Source organism: Triturus cristatus, chromosome 1_2 (assembly GCF_964204655.1).
Source record: "Triturus cristatus chromosome 1_2, aTriCri1.1, whole genome shotgun sequence".
Taxonomy (NCBI): Eukaryota; Metazoa; Chordata; class Amphibia; order Caudata; family Salamandridae; genus Triturus; species Triturus cristatus.
Genome location: NC_140580.1, coordinates 478,420,517 through 478,434,151, shown reverse-complemented (window position 1 = coordinate 478,434,151; position 13,635 = coordinate 478,420,517). Strand labels below are relative to the sequence as shown.

The window sequence follows — 13,635 nt, the reverse complement described above, 5'->3', positions numbered from 1 at the left end:
AGATAAAGGCTACAAACCTTGGCGTATCTCTCTGTCCATGTTATTATGGCATTTCAGGCAAACCCTAAATGGAGTGTTATCCATCATCATTCACCCAATTAGAGTATGAGACGAGAACTAGAGATTACATGATGCCGCAAAGTATGCATTCTACGACCCTTTCACTTTCAAAGCACAATATGAAAGGACCTTTCTCCTTCAGTTTTCCTCTTCCATTGTTGTCACCAACTCCTATTGTCTCCTCCTGCCACTGGCCTCTCTGCTCTGATAACTGATGGTGCTTTACTTCCAAAAAACATTGTGCACATTTAGCTATTCCTTACATACACTGTAATAATCTGAATACGGCAACTGTACTGAAGCATTCTGAGTTTGCACATAATGTCATGATAAGCAAGTCTTCCTTTAGCTGATGCACAAAATGAAATACATTTAAAATAGCACAAGAAGATTTATTAACCTACTCACTAGATGGTATAAAAATGCACAAAATATGAATCTCAGCAAAATTATATTTTTACTGAATGGTTGTGATATGTAGTGATTATAGTTGTCATCTTATTTATATGTACTTTTAAATATTAGAATGTTGTAGAGTCTATGATTCTAGCGTATAGAATGAAATGTTTGTAAGTAATCATTCTGACTATTCCATTGTTAAATGAGGGAGAAGGTGACAATAGTTCTATGTCGACTCATTCTTTTCGTCTGAACAACAGAGTTGTTCCAGAGAAGATTGGAGGATCAGGTGACAACAAGAATGTTAGGCATAGTTCTAGGATTAGAGCTCCACCAATTCGAAATGAAGACTTTGTTTACTATTAATGGTCATGTTTACTTCTGTGTAACTTTGTTTTATTATGTAGGAAAGGGGGATGTGTGATATGTAGTGATTATAGTTGTCATCTTATTTACATGTAACTTTAAATATTAGAATGTTGTAGAGTCTATGATTCTAGCGTATAGAATGAAATGTTTCTAAGTAATCATTCTGACCGGTAACTTGTGTATGGAAAGTCGTGGGTTTATTCACCTCTGGAATAAAACTTCATATGTTGATTTACGAAGCCTCTTGGATTGTATCTGACTTCCAATTTATCTGGAATACCTTTCTACAATGGTTAATAAAATCTTCAGCATAGATACTGTAGTTTCAATAGACTGCAGATTTTAACATGTATTGAAGGAGAGGGAGAGAGACACACAGAATACCACTAGGAAAAAACGGTATTAGTTATGATTTCTTATTTCATAAACAAGTTTACTCACCCCAATCCAATTGCAAGCAAGTGAGAAAGAAGCAGGGATGGGAGAAACACTTTCAGAAATTCTGCAGAGAAAATGCCTCCCTTCTTCATAACACTAGTGTTTCTCATACTGAGAGCAGGGGCATGTTTTGGATGTTTAAAGAGAAATTCCCTATCAGAAAAAGAAAGACGGCTCTCAGACATGTAAACTGCAAAACATATTTATTATGAAAAGAAAAATCAATCTTTTCAAATACTTACTTGGGTGGGTTGTTTTCTGGTCTGCTAGACCAGTCCCAAATCCAGTCTGAGTTTTTGTTTAATATGTTTTCAAGTTCTTTCCTTCTGTCAATAAAATCTTCCTCAGACTAAAAAAAAAGGAAATTATTGGTCAGTGTTGTTTGGTGTAAAACACAAAGATGGCACACTTTTTTTTTTACAAAAACACAACATAAAAATATATCTTCAGTAGCAACATAAGTAAAATAATTGTTGCGAGGTGAAGCTGAAAACAAACATGGTAGTACAGCCCCCGCTCTCCCGCCGCCTATCCTGTAAACTCATTATTAGTGGTTTTATTTCAAAATCAATGGCAAACAAAAGGGGTGGAATATATCCATATTACTAATATTTCCAAGCAAAAGTCCATGGCATATGTTTGACTAAATATGACGATTTTTAGCCAACAATATCTCTCAAACAAGGGCAGTTAACCAGGAGGCACTGTTGTATTTCTCATTTGTGGGCAACCTGAACTTAGATGTCAGAGGGCATCTAACTCCAAAGTCATCACAAAGTAGCAAATCAATTTTGCACAATCATATCCAGGATCCTTCTCTCTGTAATGGGGGAGGGGGGGGGGTTATTTTATTCACTTCTAACTCTTGTCTTCCAGGTAATCACACCAATATCACAATGGCTCCCCGATCTGTTAACTGACTCCTACTGTTGCTGTTCTTGATCACATCATCTAGTTTGGGACTTCTTCACTTTCTGCTCCAAAAATATTTGTACGTTTCCCAGTTATACGGCCTAGGTGGGTAATTTAGCTGCATATCATGACTAGGACCCTGCGGAGTCTGGTTCATCTAGTGCAAAGTGCAGCGAATATCTTAGGCAACTACTGAGACTACATTGCCTGACTATAACTAAACTGTATTAATGTTGGTGATTGCAAATGCCAAGTAGGCTCTTAGTCAGTATATTTCGATGCAAATTTGCTCACAAAACCTGCTTGGAGTGAATTTTGTCTAATATGACTAATTTTGTTACCAACACTAGATGAATCTGGAGGATGATCATAGGATCTAGTACTTGATGTTTCACTTGCATGTTCGAATACCACCGATCAAAAAACATGGAGATCCACTTCAACCAAGTGAACTGGGATCACAGCAGTAACATTTTTGACTTTTCCTCTAATTATTTTCAATTTTGCACCATTTACTTATGCATTTAATCAGACATTTTGCCTTCACGCTTCCCTTTGTAACGCTGATCAGATTTTATTTTCATTTTCCCTTTTTTACTTACTTTTTACTTCACTTAAATTTGATGTGGATACATATTTTTTGTTTGTTTTTTGCTGCTTGGTATTTGTATCTGCATCAGACTATATACGTGTTTGTCGAGGATTGCTTTGCTGCTCAGGAGATAACTTCACAAACAGATTATAATGTTTAAGGGATGAGGGAGCTCAGCCACAAGGCCGTAGAATTTCGTAATATCATGAATCTACACTAATGAAACGTTTAAGCAACACTTAAGGGATGTAACAGTTATGTGGACATCCTTTTAATTTTTATACAACAATGCATTCCACATACTGACGCAGGATCCTTGTACAGGAAGGAGACCCTTGCAAAATGCATTAAAAACCCTCAAATCACTATACTTGTGGGTATTTACAAAATTATGTAGGCAATGGAAAAAACATGTAGATATACTGCGAGTTATAAAGGATGGGATTCTCCAGTGGGAAATGCATCTTCACTCTGAAGAAGGAAAATTAAAGGCCGCAATGTCCAACCGGCCTTTACATACACCTGGATTTCTGATGGATGCATTTATGAGAGTACTCCAGGAATTCATTGTGAATCCCTAAAAATGTTGAAATGTACCTCAAACGAAAACCCATTGGATTAGATTTCTGACTTTTTGGGTAAGACATTGTGAATTAAACCACTACAAGCCAAAAAGTTTGAAATGCACAGCTTTCTTGACAAGCTAAGCATAATTCAGAAACAGACATTTATATTATTCAAGACTTTATTATTTATTATTCGAGAAATAAACTTCTGTTTATTTCCATCTCGAAATGAGCTCCATCAGGTATGGGCCAAGGGTTCACTTGACAAGGTTTGCATCACTTAAATGTGGCATTGACCATTCCCGTGCTGGTAATGGCATTCCAGAAGGTTGGAAATGTAACCCAACCAAGGATATTCATCAACTTTGTTTTCCTTCCACGTTTCTGATTTACTCCTAAGCTGTAGGGGGGTCTCTCGAGGTCTCTGTTGCTTAAAAGCATGGCACATTTGGGCACCCTAGGACAAAGGACAGTCACTATTTTTGGGCAGCATTTGTCAACTGAAATATAGCAGATGACATTCTAGACACATGACTGCTTATATAATTGAATGGAACCAAATGCCATTCAGGTTTTGTTATTGGAGGGGTGTGCGTAGCTCATAGGTCTTAGGAATTCCTCTTGGTGAATAACAGTTGCGAAATGGACAAATGGTGCACTGCTTCGATGAGTCTGTGCTTCATCATCAAGGAGATGCAAACCACAGACTGATACCATTCGGTCAAAGGCACATCTACTCCAGCACGTCCAATTTCTTCTAACACAATGTTAGCAAGCAGAATGCGTACGACGTGGCTACAAAACCTATTCTGAACATAAATATTATGAGTGAGTGCAGAGATGACCAGAAACCCTTTACATGTGCAAGCGGATATGACTGGAGCCAGACAGTGGTGTGCTATTGCCTCCCCAATACAAGATCAAGTACTAACACATATGGGGCAAGGGGCTATGCATACAATATTACTCTGCAATTGCACCAAGATCTCTGCCACTGGCTAGGGCTCAACAGCTGGGTGTACATTTGCCATCATGCATAACAAGATATGTGACTATTACTTGCAGTTTAGCCTAAACGATCAGTGCTTCAAGACTGCAAAATTAGGAGCAGCCAATGGTTCACATACTATCTAACCATGTACAACTGTCTCGCAGATGGCTGCTTGAGGACTCTGTGTAATATCCATTTCAAGACACTATGCGCAGACATCTCCAGTGAGTACTTCAATGTCCATACTCCCTGTACACAGAAAAACATATCATAGAGATGTTCGGTCTGTAACCAAAGCATTGATTCCCAGCCCTCTTGGAATATCAAAGTGTCCATCAATTCTTACCTCACACAGTGCCCAAACTCCCTCTATGACTGGTGGTGCGCTGACAGAGTACAGGCGTTTTATTCTTGGGAATTGTGTCCGTCACTTTAAGAGCCACCCATCAAGAAATGGCCTGCTATCATGTCAAGTATAGTGATTCAGGTTTTTGCAATCTAAGGTGTTCTATTAAGATGGTGTTTCTCACCCATGTCTACTGCATCTTTGTGCATGCATAGATTCGCCAGAGAATCTGGAGTTGGTATTATTCCAACAGTGCAGTAAACTGCCCCTGTTCTGCAGATTAGGAATGTGAAAGTCCAGGTATTAAAGGACTATGGAACAAGCTAGCATTTTGTGTCAGTGGAACATCCTTCAAATGAGTTGCCTGAAACAGCTTGCTCCACTGAGTTTCACATCCCCATGCTAAAAGTGTTTGGTGAGGAGGCAGATGAAGATTAGAATTCCTTTCCAGGTGTTTCCTACCTTGCCTTCTGCTGCCTCTTATGTTGAAGATGCTTCCACCCTGTTGATGTCTCTTCTGACCCAAGACTCGATATCCTAACCAGCCATCTTCCAGTGCTGAAGACACTGCACCTAAGTCTTCTTTAGCCGGCATCCTCAAATGTACTGGGGATTACCTCGATCTTTGGGCTCTGGGTGCAGATTTGCCTCGGCATCAGTATACCAATGCCACTCTGACATTCAGACATGAACCTTCGGAACTATGTAGAACGTTTTTTCAGTGTATTTCCATAGGACATTTTTGCATATTCTTCTCACAGGCCACACTTTCAAATTTGCCACAATGCTGATGGAGTTATTGAAACAATGTCGGGTCTAAAGCCCTGTCCAGACCCATTTTTTGCAGAGTTTAACTTGTTAGGAAAGGTGCATTTTCCTACGGCCTGTCACACAATGCGAGAACCCTTGAATACACTACTAGATGCACCATATCTTTGACCACCATAACCACTCCTGGTCCTTCCTGTACCATTACCAATATTACCAATCCCATGGCATTCCTGGTCCCACCTAACTGGTAGGTTTCAGCTGCGTTCACTTAAGTATGAATTTTGTATTGATTATGAGGTGCTACATGGGCTAAAAACCTCACTAGCAATAGATCACAATCCTCTCTGCCTGCAGGACATTGCTTCGGAAGACATGCAACCAGTTACAAAATCAATTTCTATCTTCTCTGCTGGCAGAACCCCCTGTACTTCATGCACTGCCAATATACTCCAATGCCCTGATCCGAGCTAAATCTGATGATGGTTATTTACTTTTATCACATTATACAGCACAATACATCTCTCTATGAGGTCCCAAAATTTCCTTCTGAAAATTGTGCATACTACATTCTTGTACGCTTTCCCAAAAATAGAAATGTATCTTTTCATTACTGTTTATTTTGTAACTTCAGCTGCCACCACAGATTCCGAGCCTTACTGTCAACCAATAAGTCTGCATCAACTGGCCATCTCCTAGAAGACCAAAAGTCAGTCATCAGAAAACGGTTACAACCTCAGGGAAATCTAGGTGCCATGGGCACAAAAAAAGGGAAGAAAATAAATCGAAACTAAAAAGATTTGCATTTTGTGTTTGCATGTGGTATTTCTATAGCACAAACCCAGCCAAAAGGCCAAAATAAGCATAAAGTCAACAAGTGACAGAAGAGGTCGCTGGTTTATCGACTATTAATGTATTGTCTTCTTTAAATTGCTGCATCTTCTACTCTTTCCTAAATTTGAGCAGTCCTGATGAATACGGGGTTGCTGTTCCAGATCCTTAGTGCATAGATGGAAAAGGCCTGCTGCCTGGAAGTTTCGTTTTTACAATCTGATAGTATCCTGGCTGCAGGTTTGCAGAGAACCACTTGAGATGGTAAACTTGTCTGAAAAATAAGCAAGGGTGCTAATTGTGATGGCTTTGTAAATGATGCAGCTGGATTTGAAGCTGGTGTGGGCCAGCTATGGGAGAACATAAAGTTCCATCAGGGTGGGGTGGTGTGATCAGATTTCTTCAGACCCTGGATAGGTCTTGCACAGTTTCTAGTTTGTAACTTGGCAAATAGTAGGAATTCTGCCTTGGTTGGGTTGAGCTTCAGGTAGGAGGAGCTGGACATCCAGGTCTGGATGATGTGCAGGCAGGGTTTGAGGTGTTTGATGTCTGAAGAAGAGGAGATGTATAAGTGGAGTTGTGCGTCACTGGCATATTTGTGAATCTTGATGTGGCTATATTTGAGAAGAGCACCAAAAGACTCTACATCAAGGCTGAAGATGACAGGGGAAAGTATGGAACCCTGGGGGACCAGGCAGGCGATGGGATCTTTTGGGAACAAACTGGTGTTGGTTTGAAAGGTATGGGGCAAACCAATCATGGGCATTTCTGGTGAATACTATTCAAGACTCCTGGGTGATTAGAAGTGTAGGATGGTCGACTGGGTCAAATGTCATCTGAGAGTGTCAGTAATATCAGGAGGCTGGGGTAATCTTCATTCGTGCTCGGGAAGGCATCATCTAGGATGTGGAAGGTAGCAGCCTCTGTGCTGCAGGAGAATGTGAAGCTAGTTTGGTAGCCGTGCAGGAGATGGTTAGCATTAATGTGATCTCGGAGTTGACCATAGACTGCTTTTTAAATGACCCTGCCGATGAATGGTAGGTGAGTGATGGGATGGTAGTTGGTATGCTCATCAGGGTAAAATGTAAATTTATCTAGGAGTGGGGAGGATCTGGCCTGACTTGGGGGCACCTGGGAAAATGCCTTGAGTGAGGGAGGCACTGACAATGGTGAGAACAGGTAGAGAGCATCCCCACAGACATCTTCATAAGAGGTGGTTTTGAGGCAAGATGAGTATGTTGGAGAGATCTGCAAGAGATGGGGCTATGAAGGATGACCATTGCAGGATACTCAGGAAGGGGTTGGCATATGAGATGAAGCAGGCTCGATGTGCTGTTGAATCTTCTATATTTTTGCAGTGAATATGAATTTGATGTCCCTGTACCTGTCTGTGGAGTAGATAGGGGTTGATACAGCGCCTGAGGTTTCTTGAAAATCATTCTGCTTCTGTTGGTGGCCTCACTGATATGTCTTTTTGCGAGGTCATACCTGTAGTTGTGTTCTGCCTTCTGTTTTTGATCTGTTTTGTAGGCGCCTTGATGCCTTCGGATTTTAGTTGCGCAATATACATTTTATTTCATTCATTCATTCATTCATTAGTATAGTACTTTGCTGTGGCTGATGTGATGAACAGTCTGTGTATTGTTCATAGGAACTTCAGGATCATTAGGAGCTCTGTTGCTATAAACTGAGTGACGGGCATATAAACGTATAGATGATCTAAGGAATGCCCTATAAAACTACAGAGGACAAAGGAAACGTTTAACCTCTCAAGAGTGGCTTTAAATAATGACCTGGTCCAGATCAAGTGCATGCCCCAAATGTGAATGGGAGCACACGCTAAAGTAATACTGACAGCACGCTTTCAGCCGGTCTCCTACTTTCCACATAAAGCGTACAATATTTTATTCTGAATCCACTTTGGAGGTTTGTGCAGTGCAATAGCACAACACAAGTACAATGAATTTAGGAAAGGTGACTAGGAACCATGATGGTGACGTGGAAGCATGATGGTGCCTGGACACGGAAAGATGACCCATGATATAATTATGATGCTCTTTCCCAAATATTCTATCCCATGTAGTTTTCATCATGTGTCCCATAACAGAAAACTTATCAAATGGCTTTATAGTTGGGCTGGAGGCAGTGTTACAAAATGGTTCTGCACTGTTATAATTACCTGATATTAGTCACTTTAATCACAGTGTTAAGCAATGTGCGCTAAATCTTGATAAAACATATTAAAAAGTTATTGAAATTGTTTCCTGAAAAATCATTAGTATGACTACTTCCACAAAGCACAAAATGCTTCTATACCTTTCCTCTTATTCCTCTTGTAACAAAGAAGAGGGCTGTATCTACAACACACATGCAACAAATTCACTTTATTAAGAGACACATATGATTGGAAATGATGGCCTCATTGCTTAATTTGATGTTGAAACATTAAGCTTTTGTGGCTCAATGCCCAAGAGCTATTCTTTTTCACAAACGTTTTACAGGAATACCTTTGATGTGATCAGCTATGATGAGGTTCTCTTTTAAAAGCTAAATTCATCATAGAAGACACAACAATATTAACAAGAAAGTATGTATTCCTCCCAAGAAAGATCACCTAAGACTTATTTTGAGGAGCCACAAAATATTACAGCACTTTCCATGGGATTTTAATGTTTCTTGAACTCATTAGTGATAAATAAAAAATAACAATTGTAAAGATACTAGGTGGATAAGAATTTGAAAACTATGATTCTTTTGCTCTTCAAGACATATGGCAGATTGATCCAGCTACACCAAACCTTACTTAGTTTCTAACTAAAAAATCCTTCCTAAAAATATAACCCATAAAACAGAGATTATATGGATTGCTATTTCAGATCATTTGTCTGTGTTTTTTGTTTTTAAATAACATGCAGCTATGAACCTTGCAGCTTTCAGGAATTGTAACATACACATCCATAGTAGACCGAGCATATTTGGTAGAATATTTGAGAGAAGAAATCACCATGGTCTGGTTCTCATATTAATAGGTGTATAGATAATTAGACAAGCATTTAAAGCTTATTTGAAAATGAAATCAGTTAATTTTGCTACACCTAAGATAAACACACTTGCAGAGACACCTTACTGAAGAAGAAGAGTTCAAATATTTTGGGGAAACAATATTGCTTCATTCAGTCAATTTGCACAGAATCTAGGACACATGGTAGCAGTCAGCCCTGAAGAAAGTGTGTTTGGCCATTTAGGTTGTTGGTTTCCCTCAGAGCATTTAAAAACACTGCAGTTCCCAAATTTAAAGCTAATATATTCCGGATACCCTAGTGCAAAGGCAATGATGAGGACTAATGGTTAAGACCCTAACACATTTCCCAAGTGAAGGGTACGGTATCTAGGTTTCTGAAAGGTTCCTCATTTTGTTTTTATCCAGTCAGTAATAGTCTTTACTAATGAGTTTAATAAATGAGCTCTTGAATATACAGATCGCATATTAGCGTAGTTGCTCAAATAAGAAATATAATTAACTGAAGTACGCATACTTTATACAGCTGAGGTAGAGAGAATATTGATCTACAAATAAAACCTTTTCAAAATGAAAGCTGACAAGATATATCAAAAGGGCCATCTCAATAATTCTGGTATTAAATTGTCAATACAAGAGATAACTTGGGAATACATTTATTTTTTATTAGATTTTACTCATGATTACATACATACCCCTAGATAATCACAGAAGCAAGCAGGGGAAGACTGTACCTGTGCCATTTGTTGAACTGCACTTAAAAGGGCAAAATTCACACAACAAAAACAAATTATGAAAATGAATATCCTGTCTAGATTTTAATGCCAGATCAGCTCTATAACATATTTTCTCTAAAAGAGTTCCATATTCAAAACCCCATCTTCTAGGTGAATTGTCATTGGGCTTAAAGAGAAGGCAAAACCAACATGAAAAAATATTTTTTTCGATCTTACAATAGAAGATCATAAAGGTTTACATTGTATAAGCACAATACATGATGACAATAAAAACATGAATTGCAGATAAAAAAAAATCATAAAAGTTAAAAAACATCACAGTTAAGGTACAAAGATGTCATAAATACTCTTATTTAAATAAATCCAAGAAATACGTTGTTAAAATTCAATAAAACATTTTTTAAAACCACGGGGATTAAGGTACACAGACGTTATGAATACTGCTATTGAAAACGAAAAGAGAGCCACTAAAACCTAGCAAGCAAATAAAAAACTAGACAGGCAAAAAGAGCCATCTTGCTGTGCCAAATACACAGAATACAATCTTGTAAAGGAAAGGGCAGCATTCCTATGTATGTATGTTGAGAAAGGCTCACAATATGTTATAGAATTTGCGGAGGACAAGATTTAAAACAGCAGAGATTCACGCAAATAAAGTGTGCTTTTCAGGAAACTTCTCACATTTTTACAAATATCATACCATTGCAAGGTAATCCTGGCCACTCTGCATTTGCTAAATTTGTATTTCCGCAGGAGGGTTAGCAGCATTCTTTCCACGTGCCTTGCACCAGGTTTGTGAAAGGTGCCACCTCCATAGTCGTTTGCACAAGGCAATAATCTTTTACAGCTGGTTTCATGACCTCAAAGTCCTCCCTCTGTGCCTTTCTGGAGGACAAGAAACAGTCCCTAACCCAACCTTTACCCTCTTACGTGATGCACTACGGGAATTCATAAATATAGGGACAACCTAAGGCAAAGGAAGTCTCTCTGATAGATTTTAACCAGGAGATTTGTGACCTATTTGTGAAGGAGAAACAGTCCAAAAAAATTGCTTGGTTTAGGTCAGCTTCTTCGTTCATGTACACTGAGCACCACACTAGGAGCAGGGCGAGTTTTACAAAATCACATATTCTAGACCTAGCTCTTGATGAGAAACTAAATGTGAAGTTGAAGGAGGAACCCCAAGCAGACGCCTACAGACACTATTGTCCTCTTTTTGCATACTATGGATTCTCTATAGCCCCAGAGCCATAAGTCAATGTAGGGGGACACATCCTCATTAATTCCACAAGGGGTGCGATTGTGTTTTTTCCCTATAAAGTCAGCTAATGTAAAGATAGTGCCCACAGCCCGCATAAAAAGGTCTGTCTTGTGCCTAATGCTCGGGGCCCAGTTGTACACATTGTCAAATATCAGCCCAAGGTATGGGAACTGACTTACTTTTTCTATTGCCCTTAATTCAATGTGTAGGCTTTGGGTTTTGTTTTGTGTGGGCCGCAGACTATGGTATAGGTTTTAGTAAAGTTAGTCTTGAGATCAAGCTCTTTCATACATATCACAAACCTGGAGATTAACTTCTTGAGGCCATTGGCTGTTCTGGAAAGCAATATGGCATCATCCGCATAGAGGAGCACAGGCAGGTTTGTTTTTTTAAACTGTGGCACATCAGCCCCGGCATTCACCAAATTAACTTCCAGGTCATTTATATATAATAAAAATAACATTGGGGCTTGACAGTACTTTGTTACACTCACCATTTATCTGAAAATAGTGATCTCCACTCCCCGTGAGCCCCAAACCTGACAGATGGTATTAAATTCCAATGAAGGTGCCTCAAAAGGCAACCAGGTCAGCATCGAGACCTAGGGAGATAAACTTGTCCCAAAGTTTAAACCTATTTACGCAGTCAAAGGCACTTGTCAAAGGCTCTTGTAAGGTTCATAAATGCCAACTGTAGGGGGCCCCTTTTGCAAATGTATACCTGGACACAAGGAGATGCAAGTTTATGCACTGTACAGTAGTGACCAGGCCTTTCCTGAAGCCATACTGAGCTGGAGAGAGGATGTTTCTTTAAATTATCCACTCTAATAGTCGGTCCAATAACCATCTCCCCACTATTATGGTAACTGAGTCAAGGAGTGAAATTGGCCGGTAACCCTCACGTGGGGATTCCCCTTTGTGAATACTGGCACAACTATGGGCTTACACCAGATTAGCGGGACCACTGGCTTTCATGCAGAATTAACAACATTAATAATCCTGGGCTACCAAAAACCTGGGTTTTCCTAGGAAAGGTCCATAGAGATCCCATCCGGCCCAGGGGCTTTCTTTGAGGGGCTGTTCTGGATGGTTTCAGAGACCTACTCAACGGAGAAGCCCAAATTCAAAGGGAGATGGTAACCTTACAATGTTCCTTCTTTTTTTTTTTTTTTGAAACCTTTATTACAGAATGCAATAGATATACAAGTATGGGTCTACAACCTTCAGGCCGGCCGCTAGCAAGCAATGGGACCATAAAACACAGTTATAAAACACAAGCGGCAAGTGGTAAAGGTCCCAGAAGTCGAAGGAAGCGTTCGCGGCCACACCGTCCAGACCCCCCAAATGGCGGTTCCATTTTTTAATGAAAAACTACAAACAAACCCACAAGGCAGCAGAAGTCTAAGCAGCATTATGTGCTCCCCTCGGGAGGACCCCACCGATCCACAGGAATAGGGGGGGGGGGAGACGGGCGCAATGTTCCTTCTTGAGTAGCGGTACTAGACCGATATAGTTCAAAACAGTGATCTGCCCAGCTATCAGTGCTGATATGAGTGCTTACTTGGTCATAGAACGCCAAAGTGGCAAGGCCAGCAGTATGGCCTTCCAGAAGGTAATGGGGTTTTAGTCTGACAGGCAGTTACAAGGGCTTCCCACTTCTCATCCTTGAGCTCCTTCTTTCTTTTCTTTAAAGTTTGGGAATACGTTTTTTTCATATGTGTACTAATTAGAGCCTGGTCCCTAGGGCTTCTTTTCAATGCATTGCGTAAATTATCATTGGCAACTGGCAACTGTACACGCTCTGTCAAACCATTAATTTCTTAGTTACACTACGCCTAATAGGCTTGGTCATCATAAACTTGTATGTATTAAGTTAGTTCAGGGAAACTACTTACCACAACGGTTGGGTCAGAAGTCTTTACGGAACAGCTAACAACCAAGGCCATGCAACCAGTGGTAACTTGTCCCATTGCTAGCTTCATATCCTCAGAGTGCCAAACTAGCCTGCACTCAGCACCTTTGGTGGTTAAAGCCTGCTAAGTAAACACATGGACATAGCGCTGAAACTTGTCATACACTCACCCCGTCACAGATCTGAGTTTAATCCATGGTCATTCTTTAGCTTACTTCGCTACTCCAGCTCAGACCCAGCCATATGCAAATCAGTCTTGACCCTGTGCCGCATGGAAACAGTCCAGCCCAGACTGCCAAGCCAGGTCTTCCCTGGACGGTAAACCAGCATCCTGGGACCGGTTTAGGGGTTAAAACCTGCTGACATCTCTTAACAGACCCCTGCCTTTAACAGGTGGTTTAATAGTAAGGCTGGTGAGTTGTGGTCACTATAGAT

At 40.0% G+C, this 13,635-nt stretch overlaps 1 protein-coding gene across 1 annotated transcript in view; it reads right to left on the bottom strand.

Moving 5' to 3' along the window:
- The window catches only part of BNIP3 (BCL2 interacting protein 3), a 92,511-nt gene that overhangs the window by 13,861 nt on the left and 65,015 nt on the right, over positions 1 to 13,635 (bottom strand). The window contains exons 4-5 of the mRNA XM_085606203.1: positions 1,509 to 1,615; positions 1,270 to 1,419 (exon numbers count right to left, since the gene is read on the bottom strand). Coding sequence (XP_085462329.1) covers positions 1,270 to 1,419; positions 1,509 to 1,615 — 257 coding nt within the window. The remainder of the gene's footprint in view (positions 1 to 1,269; positions 1,420 to 1,508; positions 1,616 to 13,635) is intronic.